We start from the raw sequence: 16,830 nt of genomic DNA, 5'->3' as shown, positions 1-16,830 counted from the left end.
CTCTTCGCGAGAGTAGTTATTCTTCACCATTCTTGCTAGAAAGGAATAAAAGAGGCAAGAACGAATTCTTTAGTCATTAATCAAGAGAATTTGAAAATGTGGTATTTGTAATCCTTGGATGTTAGGAGTTAGAACTGAAATTTTTAATTAGTCTAACTAGTAAAAAACAACAATACTATATTGAACCAAAGATTACACACCATGCAATCCGACTCGGCTTATGTTCGCAAACATAGTACCCGTCATAGATAAATGAAGGCTTAAAATTTACTTTCACCGAGTGTTTATATCAATCATATCAATTTATCTAACCAGATGAGAAAAAATATTAATTAACTGTAGTTAAGTAAAATAAGTTTATTTGCAAATGCGCTGCATGAATCTATTGTGGTAGATTGATGATTAATGTAAAAATAGTTTAATAGAGCGCATTCAATTGGCCAAAATGTAATAATTTGGGCCACTTGGACCTCAGGTGCCTCATTCTGTTCTCCTATCAAATCGCTCACATTATGTTTAATTAGTAATGTAGCCAATCAATGTAATGTAACCAGTTGTATAAACAACTTATCCTCTTTTCCATGTTACAAGCAACAGCTGTTAGCGATTGATTTTACCGCCTGATATTTTAGCGGGTATTGTTAAGGATTAAGGGCAAATACATTATCCACCCGATTTCAAATCGTGCACCAGCTGTGAGCTGCCCCTCAAAGATTTTCCAGTTACCTGAAAAACGAAGATTTAGAAAGAGCGAAAAGGTACACAATGCATACTCCTATCAAGAAAGGTGGCTGCAAAACTAGTCTACTTTAGATACAGGCACATTCACTCTTCACAAAACATTTTCCAGGAACTCAACTTCTTCAGTCCACTACCAACCAAAGATCACCCCTGGGGGAATGAAGACACAGTATGTCTTTCCCCTATTGTAAACCCACCCAACCTCAAGAAAGAATAATATGGCCTAAAATTTTAAAAGAATGAAACAAAAAGTGGAGCCCAGGCATGGATGTCCGAATTGTGCAACGGGGGCAGGGTTCCAAAGGAGCAACCTTCAGCCAGCAGTGTCAGGGAGTTGTCGAAACTTCTTTTGTGCTTCTCTGACCGCTTCTTCGAACAGCTTTTAGGCACTGCACTCATACAAGTTTTCTCCTGCATGTACTGACTGGATGAGATCCTCTTTTCATCTATATTCAACTTATAATTTCGGAGGATTTCCTTCTCATTTCTGCTTCATCAGGCTTAGGAGAAAATCTGTAAATATGTGCTCATATTCTGGCATTTTCCCATATCCTGAAGTGTGTATATATATATATATATATATAATGAAGAAATGTCACAACCATTGGTTTCAAGGAATGGTGGATAATGTTAAACCAAACCAGTATATGCTAGGAAAAGGTAAGTCCATCGATAAAAGCTTTAGCTTACCAGGAAAGTAATTGATATCTATCACATAATAGCGGTCTTTAGTCCCATGCTCTCTAATTATATCCAAGTTGAAGAGCCTGAGACCCTGGACGACACATTGCAATAGAACAAGAACTTACAGATAAGAACAAAGAGCATGTACAGGAAGCCAAAACAGTCGCTTCCTTATTATTGCTCCTTATGGAATTGAGAGAAAATGAACACAGAAATACCAGTCTACGACGAAGTTCCCTAGCAAGCCTCTCAAGTAATGGTCGAGGAGGAAGCTCTGCAGAGAAATACAGATAAGTTAACACCATTCTGACACTTTGCATCAAAAAATTACAAGCCCTACAACTAGATACTGGTGATAATAGCACCCCACAGCATGCAAAACCAGAGTAAATATAGGTGTTCAAACTCAGCAAAGCCTAGTATTGATCAAGGTAAATAGCAGATCAATGGTCCTATCCAACTACGGCGATGTTAAATATACTAGAGAGTAGGCCAGAAAGCACATAATTAAGAGCTTAAAGGTAATTTGGTTAGCAATAGCATTGCAGTTTCGCAGATAGCTGAGATCGTTTGAGAATGTTTCCTTCTCCATATACTTTTCCATCCTAAATATGTTTCTCATAATGCACGACAATTGTTTTAGTTAAATGACAACCGTAGTGAATGTCAGATTAATCCCAAATAGAATTATGTAGACGCTTTGCACAATTGTTCTGAAGCTATGTGACTAGAAATTGATTTAGGGGCAAAACTTAAGAAGGGTTTATGTGAGACATAACATAAAAATTCTCCAATTTAATTAAGTCAACAAGATTAGGTGACTAGAGCAACCAACAGCTCAATCAGTTTACGAGAAATATTGGAAGTGTGTGAAGAAAGATTCTCGTCACTTAGCTTTCAGAGCTAAGCCAACTGATTCAGTGGTTATCCTCTCTCCCGATACTTAGACCAAGACTCTTGTTCCAAACATAGGCTATCAAAGTTCTATTCTTGTGGTATGTAGATCAACCCGTCTTTTTTCCCTGTCCATATGATAGAATTAACTAAGTCTTTTTCTAATCCTCATGTAATTTTGCAATTTCATCCATTAACTGATAGTCTGATACCTTTGCAAGGTATTATCTCAACCCTATTGGCAGCTATGTGCAACAATAGATAGTAGCATGAAAACAGTAGCTATTAGGTATTGAGTGTCTCTCCTACAGCATGACGTGCTTTCTAATTTTGACCTTGTAGATGCACCGCACTATCTCTAAAAGTCGTGGTCGCTCGAGGTGTGTGTATATTTACTCAAGATTCAAATTGTACTCTTTGGATATGTCTTGCTAAGTTGGCCTCAAAGATGGATGATAGTTCTATTAGATGGATGAAGAATCTTTGAAGCCCTCCACTTGTTTGCAAACAAGGAATCAAATGTTTAAAAAATTTATATGCTTTAGGCAATAAAGAGTGAGCAATATCTATGTCCAATAGGTGTCGGGTGTCCTATATATCTAAAGCGTGCTAGATACATTTCAATATGTATAATATAATGTAATTAAATTCATATCGAAAAAATGGCTCACCACCAACACAAGGGTCTAAATCAGCTTCCTCTGCAGAGGCTGCAACACATGAAACTCTAGGGAAATGGAAAACCCCAGCACTTTTTGACAGCTCGCGTTTGCTAACATCAGGTAAACTGAAACGCCTGACAACCTTAACGGCTTCCCCAACAATAAAAACTTTAAAGAGTACACCTCCTACAGCCACAAAATTTACGAAGAATCACCACCTCGCTAATTCAATCAGAACTACACATGACAAGCACAGGTAACCTGTAAATGAAATACATACCATGATTGATAAATTCCTGCAGAACAAGCGGGGGTTCAAGCTTCTGAAGAGAGAGCATATCATAGGCCAGAGACAACTCATGTGACTTTGCAACCAAAGGCTTCGCCACTGAGAACACAAAAGCAACTCCATTCAAAGAAAAGAACAGCCTCAAAAACAATTACTCAAAAATCTGATGGCTAGCCCCTACCTTTGCCAAGGATATAAGCTTATAAGAGTTATGGAAGTTCCAAGAACTGGCTATAGATCAGTTGAGTAATCATAAATATGCAACAACCAAATAAAGACATACCAAGAGGTAGTGTGAGACCAGCTTTATTCACTGCATCTGAGATGGATGAAGGATCATTCTCGATTACCAACTGCTTGGGAACACCAACTGTGCCTGTCATGCAGTCAAAAACATGTTACTCATCGTTTCAGTATCTACTGAACTGTAAATTGACTATCTTTGTGCACACAACTAATCAACAGACGACCCTTTTAAGAATAATGCAGCAATTGCATATAGCTAATCATAAGTTCATAACAACAGCTATCGCAGATTATACTACAAAAGCGAAAAAATTACCATAGCTGTCTGACAAGTTCAGGTCTGCAACATCTTCAAGCATGTATTGGCGATTGTATACCTGCTGTATGGCATCTGGAGGGTCAAGGACAGCGACATGTGGATGTGTTTGCCTATAATCCTATTCATTGAAAAAGTAAAGTGGTTAGAAGAAGACTCACAGGGAGTTTCCATATGCACTCCTTTAAACTAAACTGATCAGAGGATCTAACGGAGAAAGCAAATGAAAGAAAGTTATCCAGGACAGATAACATAAGACCGAAGCTGCACCATAAATAACAAACATTTAAAAATATTAATTAGGTAAACCTTCTCCTCTTTTGATAACATAGGTAAACCCTCTCCTCTTAAAGCTAATAAGAATTCTTTTTTGAATGGTTACTCCTTTTTTTTTAAATGGAAAGCTAATATAAGGATTCACAATGAGCTTTGGGAAAAGGAATCACTTCATGAAGCCAAGAATCCTCTCCAATAAACCAGCTAACAGCCTATAAAAGAGAAAGATTCCAACTTGGCTGGAAGCACAAGTCTTCAACCTTAATTATCAAGTCATGATTCATATAGGTGGAAAGAGCAAGCAGTCTGCTGCTTATGTCTGATGGGAATAAGTACAAGCAAAAATCAGCCAGTCGCCCACCAATCATTGCCAAAAATATTGCCCCCCAACATATCTACAAATTTGCTGTAATAACACATATCAACTGCTATATACAGGATTCTATTTATAAAGAAGAAAAGTTGCTATATACAGGATTCTGTAACTAATGCAGACAAAGAAAGCTTTTGATATGAACTAACCTCAAGAATACGGCTCCACTTGCTTCCTGACAACTGCAATGAAGAAGAGTACAAAAAGTTTATATATAAGTAATAAGCAAACATCTACCAAAAAGAACTAGCACTTTTTGAAGTAAGCTCATACATTTTAGGACAGGAACAGCGAAGAAAATATCACTGGCGACTTTCCCTGGGCAGAAACTAATGGGATACATACATGCAAATAAACAGAAAAGATAGATATAACACAAGAAAAAGTGCATGAAGGAACATCAGCGAGAGAACAATGAACTAACCTTGTGGAGCACAATGTCAAAAGGTCCTTGATCTGAAAGGGGTCTACTCTGATCTATAGCAACAAATAGTATTCCCTTATTCCTACATAATGCAGGATCATGGTTAGCCACATGAGTACGATGGAAAAGTGATAAAATCCAGCATACCAAATTAAATCGCTATATCTGAATTTGCATTGATAATAGTGTGAGACTAGAACAACACAAGTCCATCCCAAAAAAAATGAGCAAAAGGAAAACCATATAGGTAATAGCGTAGTATAAAAAGAATTGAATCAATCGCAATTTGTCAATAAGTATAGTTCCGATGAAGTCTATCAGTATGTATAATCATTTCCAGTTCCACTTTGAACATATTTAACATTTCCAGCGCCAAGTTGGTGCAGTGTATTTTATACGGGCATATACATATACATATACATGTAAAAATCTACACACACACATATTATATGCAAAAATATCAAATCTATATATAGAGACACGCATAATATACATACATGTATATGTGACACACATGAATTCATATGTATACAAGGTCTGAGCCTTAAAAAGGCAATTACACTGAACTTGATATAAAAGAGCTAGATCCGCCAATCAGAAAAGCAGAGATGTGAAGCATTCAAAAACAGGAAAAGCATGATATTTTTAGCATATGAGCATCTACCTAATCCACAACTTTCCACTCAGACCATATATATACAAGATTATACTTCCTCCACTTTGTTTGGCAATATTTTCATATCAGTCCGTTCCAAAATCAACAACAAACAACAACATAGCCAGTGTAGTCCCATAGTGCAGTCCGTTCCAAAAGAATGACACATTTCTATATTTCATTAATGAAAAGCTTTTATAGCCACACATATAATGTTATGCCATGTTTAAGATCACAAATTTAAAAGTATTCATTTCTTTCTTAAGCTTTTATAGGGAGTATATTACTAGATTGTACCTACTTGGAATGCACCTATTCTAAATCATGTATCCACCTCTGCTTACTTTAATTTCTAACAAAAACAGCAAATGTAATTTCAATTCAACAAATAATGGCAAATTTCTCTAGAGCTATGTCATGATTTACAAAAAAAAAAAGAAGAGAAAACTGAATTAATTACCTAGCTAGACCTACAAGCTTGGGCTGCAAAAAACTCTTAGTTTTCTTGGATGTAAGAGCATAGCCTACCACCACCAACTTCATCTGTTGTTGAGGAGACCCCACCATTCCCATTTCCATTTCCTTTTCCTCTTCCTCTACTTCTACCTCCCCCTCATACCCCACTACATTTTCACTCCTCACCATCTTCATCCCCCCTAAAAAATACCTTCCTTTTACACCAAAATTTATGTATTTGTGACAAATTTCTCAACACCCCACTTCACAAAATTTAATCCCACACAACCAAAAACAGGAAAAAATTCAATCTTTTTCAAGGAAAACTTAATCCCAGATGACAAAAAACAAGAAAGATTCAATCTTTCTTCTAGAAAACTAAATCCCAGATACCCAAAAACAAAAAAGATAAAAAGCTAATCTCAGTAACCAAAAAAAAGAGAAGATATAATCTTTTTAGATTATGCACGATTCTTGAAATGTTGATTTACTTTACTTTTTGAGTTGGCGTAATCTGAAAGTTGCTTTTTAAAAGGGGCTGGATTTCAAAGAGAGAAAGAGAGAAATGGAACAGCCGGTTACACACACACACACATATATATGTTTGTGTACGTATATACATACAGAGAGAAAGAGAGAGAGAGACACGGCACACACACGAAGAGATATGAGGTTCGGTGTTACAGTAGTGAATACCAGAAAGTTGTAACGCAACAAGTGGATGGTAGTCTTTTATAGGCAGCAGAGTTTTTGACCAAAATAGTCCAAAAAAGAAAGGGATAAAAAGTTAAAAGTGTAAATTGCTTTAGGACACATCCAACTAAAGTAAAATGCATTACAGTACATATGTTTTTAAATGCTTACTCTAACAAAAGATGATGACTATATTCTTTTTATATCAGCAGTACCCTGGTCAATTTGTATTAACATAGGTATAGGGGAAAAGAGAAATGTAAATTGCTTTAGGACACATCCAAATAAAGCAAAATGCATTTCAGTTTTTAATGTTTATGGTCTAATCAAAGATAATGATAAGCTTCTCTTTCTCTTTTCAACAATACCCTGACGCATTGAAAATGGTTCAAAAATACCATTCGTTAACCTTTTGGTCCGCAAATGTCCCTAACGTTTGTTTTTGGGCTCAAACTTATCCCTATATCTAACAAAAGGGCCAACAATACCCCTAACGTATTGAAAATGGATCAAAAACACCCTGTGTTAACCTTTTGGCCCGTAAATACTCCTAACGTTTGTTTTTGGGCTCAAACTTACCCCTATATCTACATTGATTATATATAAAAATATGTATATTATATATTAATATTTTAATATATATTTTACATGATATTATTTTTAGGAGAAATTATACGGTATAGTTTTCCCTATTAATTATGATCTATAACTCGAATTTATTAAGCAAATCTGACAATGGAACGACCGTTTTTGCTAATATTTTAGCTCTATCGTTATATATTAAAACACTATCAGTTCCCATTAAAAAGATCATGTGAAGTCCATTATTGTGCTAACCAGTTGGAGGTATATAATTAAAGGTTTAAAATAATTTTCTTTCCATTTGTTTCTTTGCTTCTCCTTTAGAATCATATACATAGAACATTATCATTTTTATGTTTGCAAATTAAAATTTATATTTGTTAAACTTGTTAAGATCTGCAAAATTTGAAGGAAAAACTACACCGCATAATTTCTCCTAAAAATAATATCATGTAAAATATATATATTAAAATATTAATGCATAATATACATATTTTTATATATAATCAATGTATATTTTTTATATATTTAACTAGCGAATGTAATTATTTTTAGCCGACCGTCCAAATATATAGGAGCGGGTCAGGGTCGTTGGGTATTTTAAAAGATACATGTAAGTTTATTTAATAAAAATAATATACGTGGCGGGTTAAGAAAATGCCACATGGCGAAGTTAAAGTCAACAAATTGACCAGGTTAGTTCTGTTAGTATTTAAAAGATACAGGTGGGTTTTATTTAATACAAATAATATACGTGGCAGGTTAAGAAAATATCACATGGCGAAGTTAAAGTCAAAAAATTGACCGGGTTAGTTCTTTTAGATATAGGGGTAAGTTTGAGCCCAAAAACAAACGTTAGGGGCATTTGCGGACCAAAAGGTTAAAAAATAATATTTTTGAGCCGTTTTCAATACGTTAGAGGTATTGTTGGCCCTTTTCCGTTCTCTTTTTATTTTTTCATATCGACATTATCGTACTTGTGCTCATCTTGGTTATATTATTGTATTTGTTATCTTTGACTAGTACAAGTATAATAATGTTAAGAGTTAAGGAAAACAAAAACTTTGTTGTTCAAAGTTTGCAACCAATTAATTGATCGCTCGATCATATCCTGTGCAAAGATAATGATAAGATTAGAGGGTGGATGTTTGTTATTGTTTTAAAAGGTAGTTGCCAATCACATTTTCAAATGCTTAATGACGTCTTTCACAATCATATTTGGAGCTTAAGTTATTTTAAACTAGAATTCAAGTTTAAGTGTAGATTGCTTTAGGACACCTCCAACTAAAGTAAAATGCATTTCAGTACACATGTTTTTAATGTTTACTCTAATGAAAGATGGTGATTAGATTCTTTTTATATCAGTAATAGGGTATACAAATGAAATCGACAAACCGCACCAACTCGATAATTCGAGTTAAATCGAGAAAAAAAACCCGACTATGGTTTGGTTTGATTGATTTGGTATTGGAAAAAAAAACCCGGCGATATTTGGTTTGGTTTGGTTTTAACTAAAAAAAGTCAAACCGAAACCAAAACAACCCGACATTATATGTATAGAAGTTTTAAATATATTTAATACATGAAAATATTTATTGTAGTGTAGTTTATAAATATTTCTTATGCTTTTTCATAATTTTATCTTTTAACGTATTATTTCAAGCTTGGACTTATAATTTTTGGATGCTCCAATAAGTTTTACGGTCCATAAATGTTAGTAACTCAAATAAATCCTAAATCAAAATCAAATCAATACTAATGATAATAAAAGGCATTCAATTTAATTGTACTATGAATGAAAATAGTGTTGGATATTTATTTTTTAGTTTTTTCATGGTTTAGATAAAATACATAACTTATTCTTTTAGTGTTTAGTCATGTAAATAATAGTATTTATTAGTCATACTTATTTTAGCAACTTATTAGTAATTTTAAATTATGTTTGTTTTCATTATGGCGTATTAATAGTATTTATTTTATGTGATTTTCTCATCTTTATTGTTGAATATTTTAGTACAGTGCTATGAATTATCTCATATTTATGTTATTTTATTAAAAAATACCTTATATAGTTTTGTCTTACTAGGATTAAAGAAATATTTGGAGCACAAATTCTATGTTTTGTGCTATGAAGACTTTATGGAAAAAAAAACGAAACAACCCGAAAATCCGAAACAACCCGAGAAAAATCGAGATTTAAAAACTCGACTTTTATTGGTTTGGTTTGGTCTTTAGATTTAATAACCCGATATAATTGGTTTGATTTGATAATTAAAAAATTTGAACCAACATGACTCATGTACACCCCTAATCAGCAGTCACCTTAGGTATAAGGGGAAATAGAGCAATGTAAACTGCTTTTGGACATTTCCAGATAAAGTAAAATGCATTTCCCTATACATGATTTTAATGTTTATACTCTTATAAAAGATAATGATAAGATTCTATTTTTCTTTTTTATATCGACAGTATCATACTAGCTTTCATTTTGATTATTTTATCGGATATTCATTATCTTCCACCATTAAAATTATAATTATGTCCATTAAAGTTTAGGCAAATGAAAACTCTAGTTTTCAAGGTTTGCATATAATACATTGACCGCTCAATCATATTCGATGCAAAGATAATGATAAGATTAGAGGGTGACTGTTTGTTATTGTTTGCCAATCATTCAAATGCTTAATAACGTCTTTCACAATCATATTTGGAGCTTAAGATTATTTTAAATTAGAATTTTAAAATAATTTCAATAAACTGGAAAACGTGGTTTACCAAGAGTTGAAAAACAATGTTCATATATATTGTTTGCGTTGGCCAATATCAGTTTAATTTTGTGCACCTCATATAAAATGATGGTAGACCAAAGTTAGAAATGGTGTTCAAACCCTCGTTAATTTTGCAAAACTTTAGCAAAATGAACATATATATCTCAACGTGAGTTCAAATATTGAACATTTTGATTTTTCTGGAAAATAAACTTCAAGATTTACAATACATCATGTTGGTATATGGATTTGTGGAGTCTATATCGGTCTATTCTATGTATTTTGAAGATAGGAAGATTAATAAGCGTCAAGAACATCCGATACAATTGAAACAATATTATAACAACGAAATTCTGCATCAAGTATTCTTGTAAATTTTTCGATCACCTAAATTAAGGAACAAAAAGTTTGAGAATGATCTTGAGATATATACATTATACTTGTTCCTCTTAATTATTTCATTTATACCTGTTTACCCGAAAAACGGATAGAGTTGAATTTATACGTAATTCTAAGGATACGTGGTATAACTTGGTACAAATTGAAAAAATACGAATTTTAACTATAAAAAGAATGAATACAAACCCAAATTGAATAGAGAGTGATTGATAAGAGAACAAGATGAATCAATATCAAAGCCCAAAAAGGATAATATTAGCTAGATATTATGTAAATCTCAGTAAATCTGAATGTGTGAATGAATGCTCCTTTTACAGATGATAACCACTCTTAATATAGTGAAAAAATCCTACTTTGGATATAATTAAAAATACATAGTGGGGATCGCATGATAGATTAATTAATAAGCTTTTCCTTGATTCAAGCCGTGATTTCTGCCGAGATTCTCTCCCCAAATATGGCTATAACGGCCTTTTTGTTTCTTGGCTCGGTCTCGATCTTGGACGGTCTCGGTATTGATCGGTCTCTAGGTCTCGAGCTCGATCTTAACTCGATCTCGGTATTGATCGGTCCCTGGGTCTCGAGCTCGACCTTGGCTCGATCTCGATCTTGGCCGGTCTCGGTATTGATCGGTCTCTGGGGTTCGAACTCGACAATCCAACTTCATATCACAGCTCGATATTATAATGACGAACCTCGGCCCATCATGCCCCAATCTTGATTAGTTACACGAAGGGTAAACTCTGTTTTGACCGTATACAGATAGTCCCCTCATTTCTCAGAAAGAAGGTGGCGAGAAACGATATGATTTTTCAACCTCCGACTAGATGAATACTGACGTCTGCGACGAACCCGATTGTGACGTATGTGACAAACGTCTCGCCGGTCCAGTTAGCAAGGCACTAAATATGCGTCAGTAGATGGTCAGCCACTGCCAATTTCGAACTGTCGCTGTGAAATCTATAAATAGCTCTCTTCTTCATTATTTCAAACTTTTACCTTCAAATCTTTTTCATTCCAATCTTCACAGTTCTTCGCCTTCTCCAAAGCTCCCTATTTTCAGGTTTTGGAATTTCTTTACTTGTTCTTCTTAAAATACCAAATACTTCAATCTCCCTTTTTCTTTGTTTACAAAAATTTAGATGGCCAAAATATCTAAAATCGTTTCGCAAAAAGAGGTTGCTTCCTCATCTCGGCCGGCCGGTGAGAAACCAGTGGTGGAGCCACGCCTTGAAGAACTTATTCCCGGGGGGTGTGTTATTGATTCCGACTTTAAGGTCGAAAAACCTCCATCGGTTGCTGGTCGATGCGAACCGGTATCGAGATATATATGCTCAATACCCCAAAGCCTTTTTGATTTGGTGAAAAAAGATTGCAATTGGGAAAACAAAGAGTTTGTGATACCAGCACCGGAGAAAGCGATCACTACCCACGTAGAAGAGTACCTGAGTGTTTACACTTATCCTTTAACGCTGGATCCCCTCGATCCGGTAATCGTCGATTTTTGCAAAAAGTGACCCTTGGCCAAATTCACCCTTATTTCTAGAGGATCGTAATACTGCTCCATTTCTTCGTGAGCAAAATCGACGGGCTCCCTTTTACCCTTGACTACTTCGTAAGATTATATAGCCCTCGACTCTACCGAGGTGGGCTGATAAAGCTTCAACGCCGGGCCACCAAGGCGTTCACCTCGAGTATCAATGAAAACAAAGATTGGGGCTGGATGGGCCGGTTCGTTCGGGTGAAGACCACAGCCTAATCTCGGCCGAGAGCATGCCATTTCCTGAGAAATGGAATATGAAATGTAAGTATGATACTGTTTTTAATTTTCGTTTGCTATTTTTACTTTTTTATCTCGATAACTGGGTCAGAAGCCTAGTTTCGACATCAACATACGCCGAGTGCGCGTGGCGCGAGTTGTCAAAGGGCCGGTAGGAGGCTCATACTCATGGTAAACCTTCTTCTTGGCTTACCGATTTGCCTATCGTTCAAGCATTTTTTTTCCAGTATAAGTTTTACTTACTTTTTTATTTTGTAGGTCTCGGAAAAGATTCGGCCATGAAACCCCCGTCAGGTGATGAAGAAGATTTACCGCCTATCTCAAAACCGGCGAAGGTGATTAAGAGAAAAAGGGCCTCGGACTCTGAGGGTCAGAAACCCAAGAAGAGAGAGGCCTGCAAACCCAAGGGGAACACAATCCCACTGACTATGGAGTCGGTCCTGAGTCTAAGAAGAAGAAGAAGAAGAATGTGACTTTGGGTGGTGGCCTGTGTACGAGCTAGCACTGATATTCAAAAAAATTCGATACCTGTGGAAGTTGATACTGCTCCGTCCAGGATTGATGGGGTCGGGGAGGAGACTTCGACCCAAGTTCCCGAGCCGAGGGTGACCGAGGATGTTTTACCTCGGGGAAAAGAGACCGTCAAAGAGGCAGTGGATGCCGATGCAGAAACCGAGCTTAATACTCCCCAAGACGGAGTTTGCGTCCCGAAAAACCTACTTGGGGCAATAGAGATCGGGGATTTCCCCTCGTTTCCTTCATTTTCGCAGTCGATGATACGTGATGCCCAGACCGTGGAGATTTGTCACGGGGAGGGAGCCCATGGAGAGGAAGATATTTTCCGTGGTTATTTTGTTGGGGTAGAAGATGCCACCGGTCTGAGTGATTTGGAGGCTCCGAAGAAGAGCTCGGGCGAGGCAGGAGTCTCTTGTCTTTTCAACGAAGCTCAACAGGCCCTGAATCGGGTAAGTTCATTTTTCCTTTGTCTATTTTCATACTTGTATTTTTCTTTCCTTGCATAATTCCTTCTCTCTATTTTCGTAGGCCTCTGTGCTTCATCACGAGGTGTTTCTTCGATCCCGAGGGGAGCTGAGCTGGTACGAAGCCGAAATCCGAGGGCCTACCGAGGAGAGAGATGCCTTCAAGCTTCTCAGTAAGCAGAGAGAGAGGGAGAACCAAAAGGACTTTGGGGTGAGCTAAAAGCAGCTCGGAAAGAACAAGTTGATTTGTCTGAGCAGGTAAAAAGAATCGTTGAAGTTAATGACACCGACTTGGGCGTGATAGCTAACAGTTCGGTTCCACAGGTCCAGCAAAAGTTCGATGTGATCAGGCAACTTCGTGTTGAAGTAGACGCAGTGAAAGCGGAGGCCGAAGAGTGGAAAAAGAACATGGACCGCCTTGCCTCAAAAAAGGAGGCTGCCCGAGCTCAACTGGCCTCGGCATAGACCCAACTCCGAAGCTTGAAAGAAAAGGCCTTGGTGCAAGCCAAGGAAATCGAGGAGTTCAAGTCTCGGTTGGGCTCAGCAACTTCTGATCGAGAGAGACTGGCCATAGAACTTGCAGCGGCCAAATCGGAGGTCAAAGCAGCCACGGTTGATGCTGATGGAATGGTGGCCTTCTACCGGTCCGATGCTGAAGCTGCTCAGGTTCGAGCAAGGGAGGTTGCCGAGGCTGTCTCGCGATCCCATTTTTTTTTGCAAAAAGGGGGCTTTGACACGTGACAACTCCTTTTAGAATGGGAGATAGAGTGATAAAGGAGAAGAGTCGCCACCTAACAATTTTTAAGGTGCGTTAGGGCACCTATTATGCAGATAAATCTGTTTGACTAGTCAACGCCACCAAAGATCGGGTAAAGGCTCAAGTTACCTCAAAGAGAAGGTGTTAGGCACTCCTTGAGGTCCACAACTATGGGTCTTGACCGAACTTAAGATTATGTAGATTACGATTAAGCTAGGTGATCAAGTAAACAAAGGAAATTCAGAAGTCAAAGTACTTTATTACAACATGATTATTACAGATCTTAGTGCGAATATAGGGATACAACTATTTAGATCTAATAACAATATATAAAGAGGAGGGGGGATCCTAAGTTTTTTAGCCTAAAGGATTACCCCGTGCAACATAAACAATACTTCGTAACTCCATCAAGATGGGGTGTTACTCATATTATTCAGCGGACACAGATTATCATCTCCTGCTATCCGATTACTATGTTAAAGTTGTTATCTAAAGGAGTTCTAATTCAATTATAGGTCGTACTCTAAGCGTGCACTACCCATCCCATACCTATGGTCCAGGAGGTATTGGACCTTTACTTTGGATGGTTCTAGACCTCACTTAGGCTGCTCAGAAATGTCAAAACTAGGCGACATAGAAAACACATTGGACTTCACATATAGGCAATCAAGGCTCAAGTTTGCCTCCGCACTTAAGCAACAAATGCACGCAAGACAAATTGTATGTTGAGCAATTCAGAATTAAGAATTTAGATCCCTATAGACATGATTTCTATATGACAAGGCGTTAAGGCATGCAAGCAGTTTCAGAAACCAAGTGTCGCCCATCGACAGGATTATAAAGGGTGTTGCACATTGATTATTAAAATGGCAGATTCCCAGTTATTAGTCCTGTAGATGTTGCGCCTAGGAAATTTATGTAATAGAGGGAGTAGAAACTCAAAATTACTCATGCTTTTGGTAACGGCCTAAGTGAGCGATGATCAATATTGAAAGGGCGTCATTACTAGTTATTAAGGCGAACAGTGGCATCCTATAGGCATGATTTCTAACGATTAGCACTTGAGAACCTGATTTTATTGTTAAACCTTATAGGCAGGTTTTCTAGGTGAATCATGCGATGCAATAACAAATGAGGTGATCAGAGTCCTATAGGCATGATCTCTAGTGGATATGCTGCAGCAATGCAAATTAAAGGAAAGTTGAACAGTATTTATTTCCTTTGGACATGTTTTCTAACAACATATAGCAACAAGGATAATTGAAGCATTTGAGTTCATGCTTTGCTAGTAGACAAGTAGTGCAAGTCTGTGCTTCTCCTAATGGCATAATTTCTATAGTATGTATGGAGAGTGAACGACATATATAGCAAACATATCATTCAGTCCTATAGGCATGTTATCTACCCATCGCATATTAATATTAAAATCTACCCCATTCCCTTTTACTAATAACCGCAATTGTTTGTACAAAAATTATTACTGGCCCAATAATGAGTAAAGTAACAATATTACATAACAGTGAACAGGCCCACAGTAGGCCCAAATAAAATAACTAAATACCCAGCCTTACTAGGCCTTCAACAAAGAGCCACATTCAATACACGATCATGGGTCCATAGAAGATCCCATACCAATTCAATGAGCCACAGCACTAAGTGTTGCACCACTTGGAACAGCCAATATAGATATACAATACATGATAGGGAAGTAGAGTATTAGGGACAGTTTTGGAGGTTGAGAGAATGACTAGGACCAAGCCCTAGTGTGTCAGAGTTCACAAGGGCCTCAATTGGACCCCGAGCAGTGCTCACACTAGGAAGGCCAACAATGGAACCTAGATAGCCTTGGCTTTCAGCCGGCTAAGAATAGGAATTTAGAATATCAGAGCAACAAGTAAGGAGAGTGAACAAAAATCACCAGACTGAGCATACAACACAACTGGTCAAGTAGCCCAGTAAATACAGGAAGGTTCACATAGCCAAAGTACCACATAGACAACCATCATATGAATTAGGAGAAGAAACAGGTTTGCAGACATACATAGGTTGCATGAAGTTGAACTGGTTGAAACCTAAGGGTCTAAATTAAGTTAAGTCTAACCTAATGCCATATTAATCAATACTTAGCCATGATGGAGGGATACACACATTGATAATCACAGAAAGGATAGAATAGCAAATGAACCAAGGCATACTAGAAAAGTATTAGCGTATGAGTAAAGTCCTAGTCAATAGAAAATAGAGTGTTTGTCTTTTAGAAAATCAGGATAGCCTGAAACAAGTTTAGAGCAGATTTTAGGGCAGCATTCCATAGAGTTAGGGCTAATACACAAAGAGCATTCCAATAAATACAATATGCAGAAATTGGTAACTTAACAGCATACAATCACAATAGTCAAGCTCATGTTGAAGTGGACTGCTATTGAAGTCCAAAACTAAACATGTTAAGATGCTACGGGGTACAGAACCCATCTTAAAAGATAAGAGATCACAGAGTGCAAATCATATAGAAGCATAACATAAACAGTAGGTTATCTCATGCATTTAATTAACACAGACTGACATCAAAATGTTGAAAAATATCATAGTTGAATCATGCTCATGCAAGTTCAAATACATATTGCAAAAGAAGGAGGAAAATTGAACATTACAAGAGTTTAGACACTAACCAGTAGCAGAATCAAAGAATGAAGAATGTAATAGCAAAAAATCCCAAATCCCCGATGCTTCAGAGTTCACAAGAGCCTCGAGAATGGGTTCCGAGCAGTGCTTGCACCGGAGGAGGTTGTTCAATAATTTAGAGAGTGTTCGAGTATAAAAGTGAGTGAGTGAGTGAGTGAGTGAGAGAAGAGAGT

At 36.8% G+C, this 16,830-nt stretch overlaps 1 protein-coding gene across 4 annotated transcripts; it reads right to left on the bottom strand.

The window, feature by feature from the left end:
* Positions 1-542: 542 nt before the first annotated feature.
* On the bottom strand, positions 543-6,725 carry LOC107814144 (inositol-tetrakisphosphate 1-kinase 3). 4 transcript variants are annotated; one of them, XM_075231049.1, is made up of 10 exons: positions 6,021-6,725; positions 4,906-4,987; positions 4,631-4,663; positions 3,833-3,953; positions 3,554-3,646; positions 3,262-3,369; positions 2,991-3,167; positions 1,644-1,699; positions 1,432-1,516; positions 543-726 (listed from the first exon to the last, which is right to left on the bottom strand). In XM_075231049.1, exons 1-10 carry the CDS (start codon positions 6,209-6,211, stop codon positions 629-631), a joined length of 1,044 nt encoding a protein of 347 aa, XP_075087150.1. In that variant the 5' UTR covers positions 6,212-6,725; the 3' UTR covers positions 543-628. The 4 variants fall into 4 exon arrangements, 3 of the variants coding, with proteins under 3 accessions (XP_075087150.1, XP_016494971.1, XP_075087151.1); XM_016639485.2 differs by lacking the exon at positions 543-726 and adding an exon at positions 751-1,293 and having other exon boundaries at positions 6,021-6,723; XR_012699373.1 differs by lacking the exon at positions 543-726 and adding an exon at positions 751-1,293 and having other exon boundaries at positions 1,432-1,699; positions 6,021-6,724.
* Positions 6,726-16,830: the final 10,105 nt, after the last annotated feature.

The sequence above is a fragment of the Nicotiana tabacum genome, chromosome 15, assembly GCF_000715075.1.
Source record: "Nicotiana tabacum cultivar K326 chromosome 15, ASM71507v2, whole genome shotgun sequence".
In the NCBI taxonomy this organism is placed as follows: domain Eukaryota; kingdom Viridiplantae; phylum Streptophyta; class Magnoliopsida; order Solanales; family Solanaceae; genus Nicotiana; species Nicotiana tabacum.
This window is presented reverse-complemented; position numbering and strand designations above follow the sequence as displayed.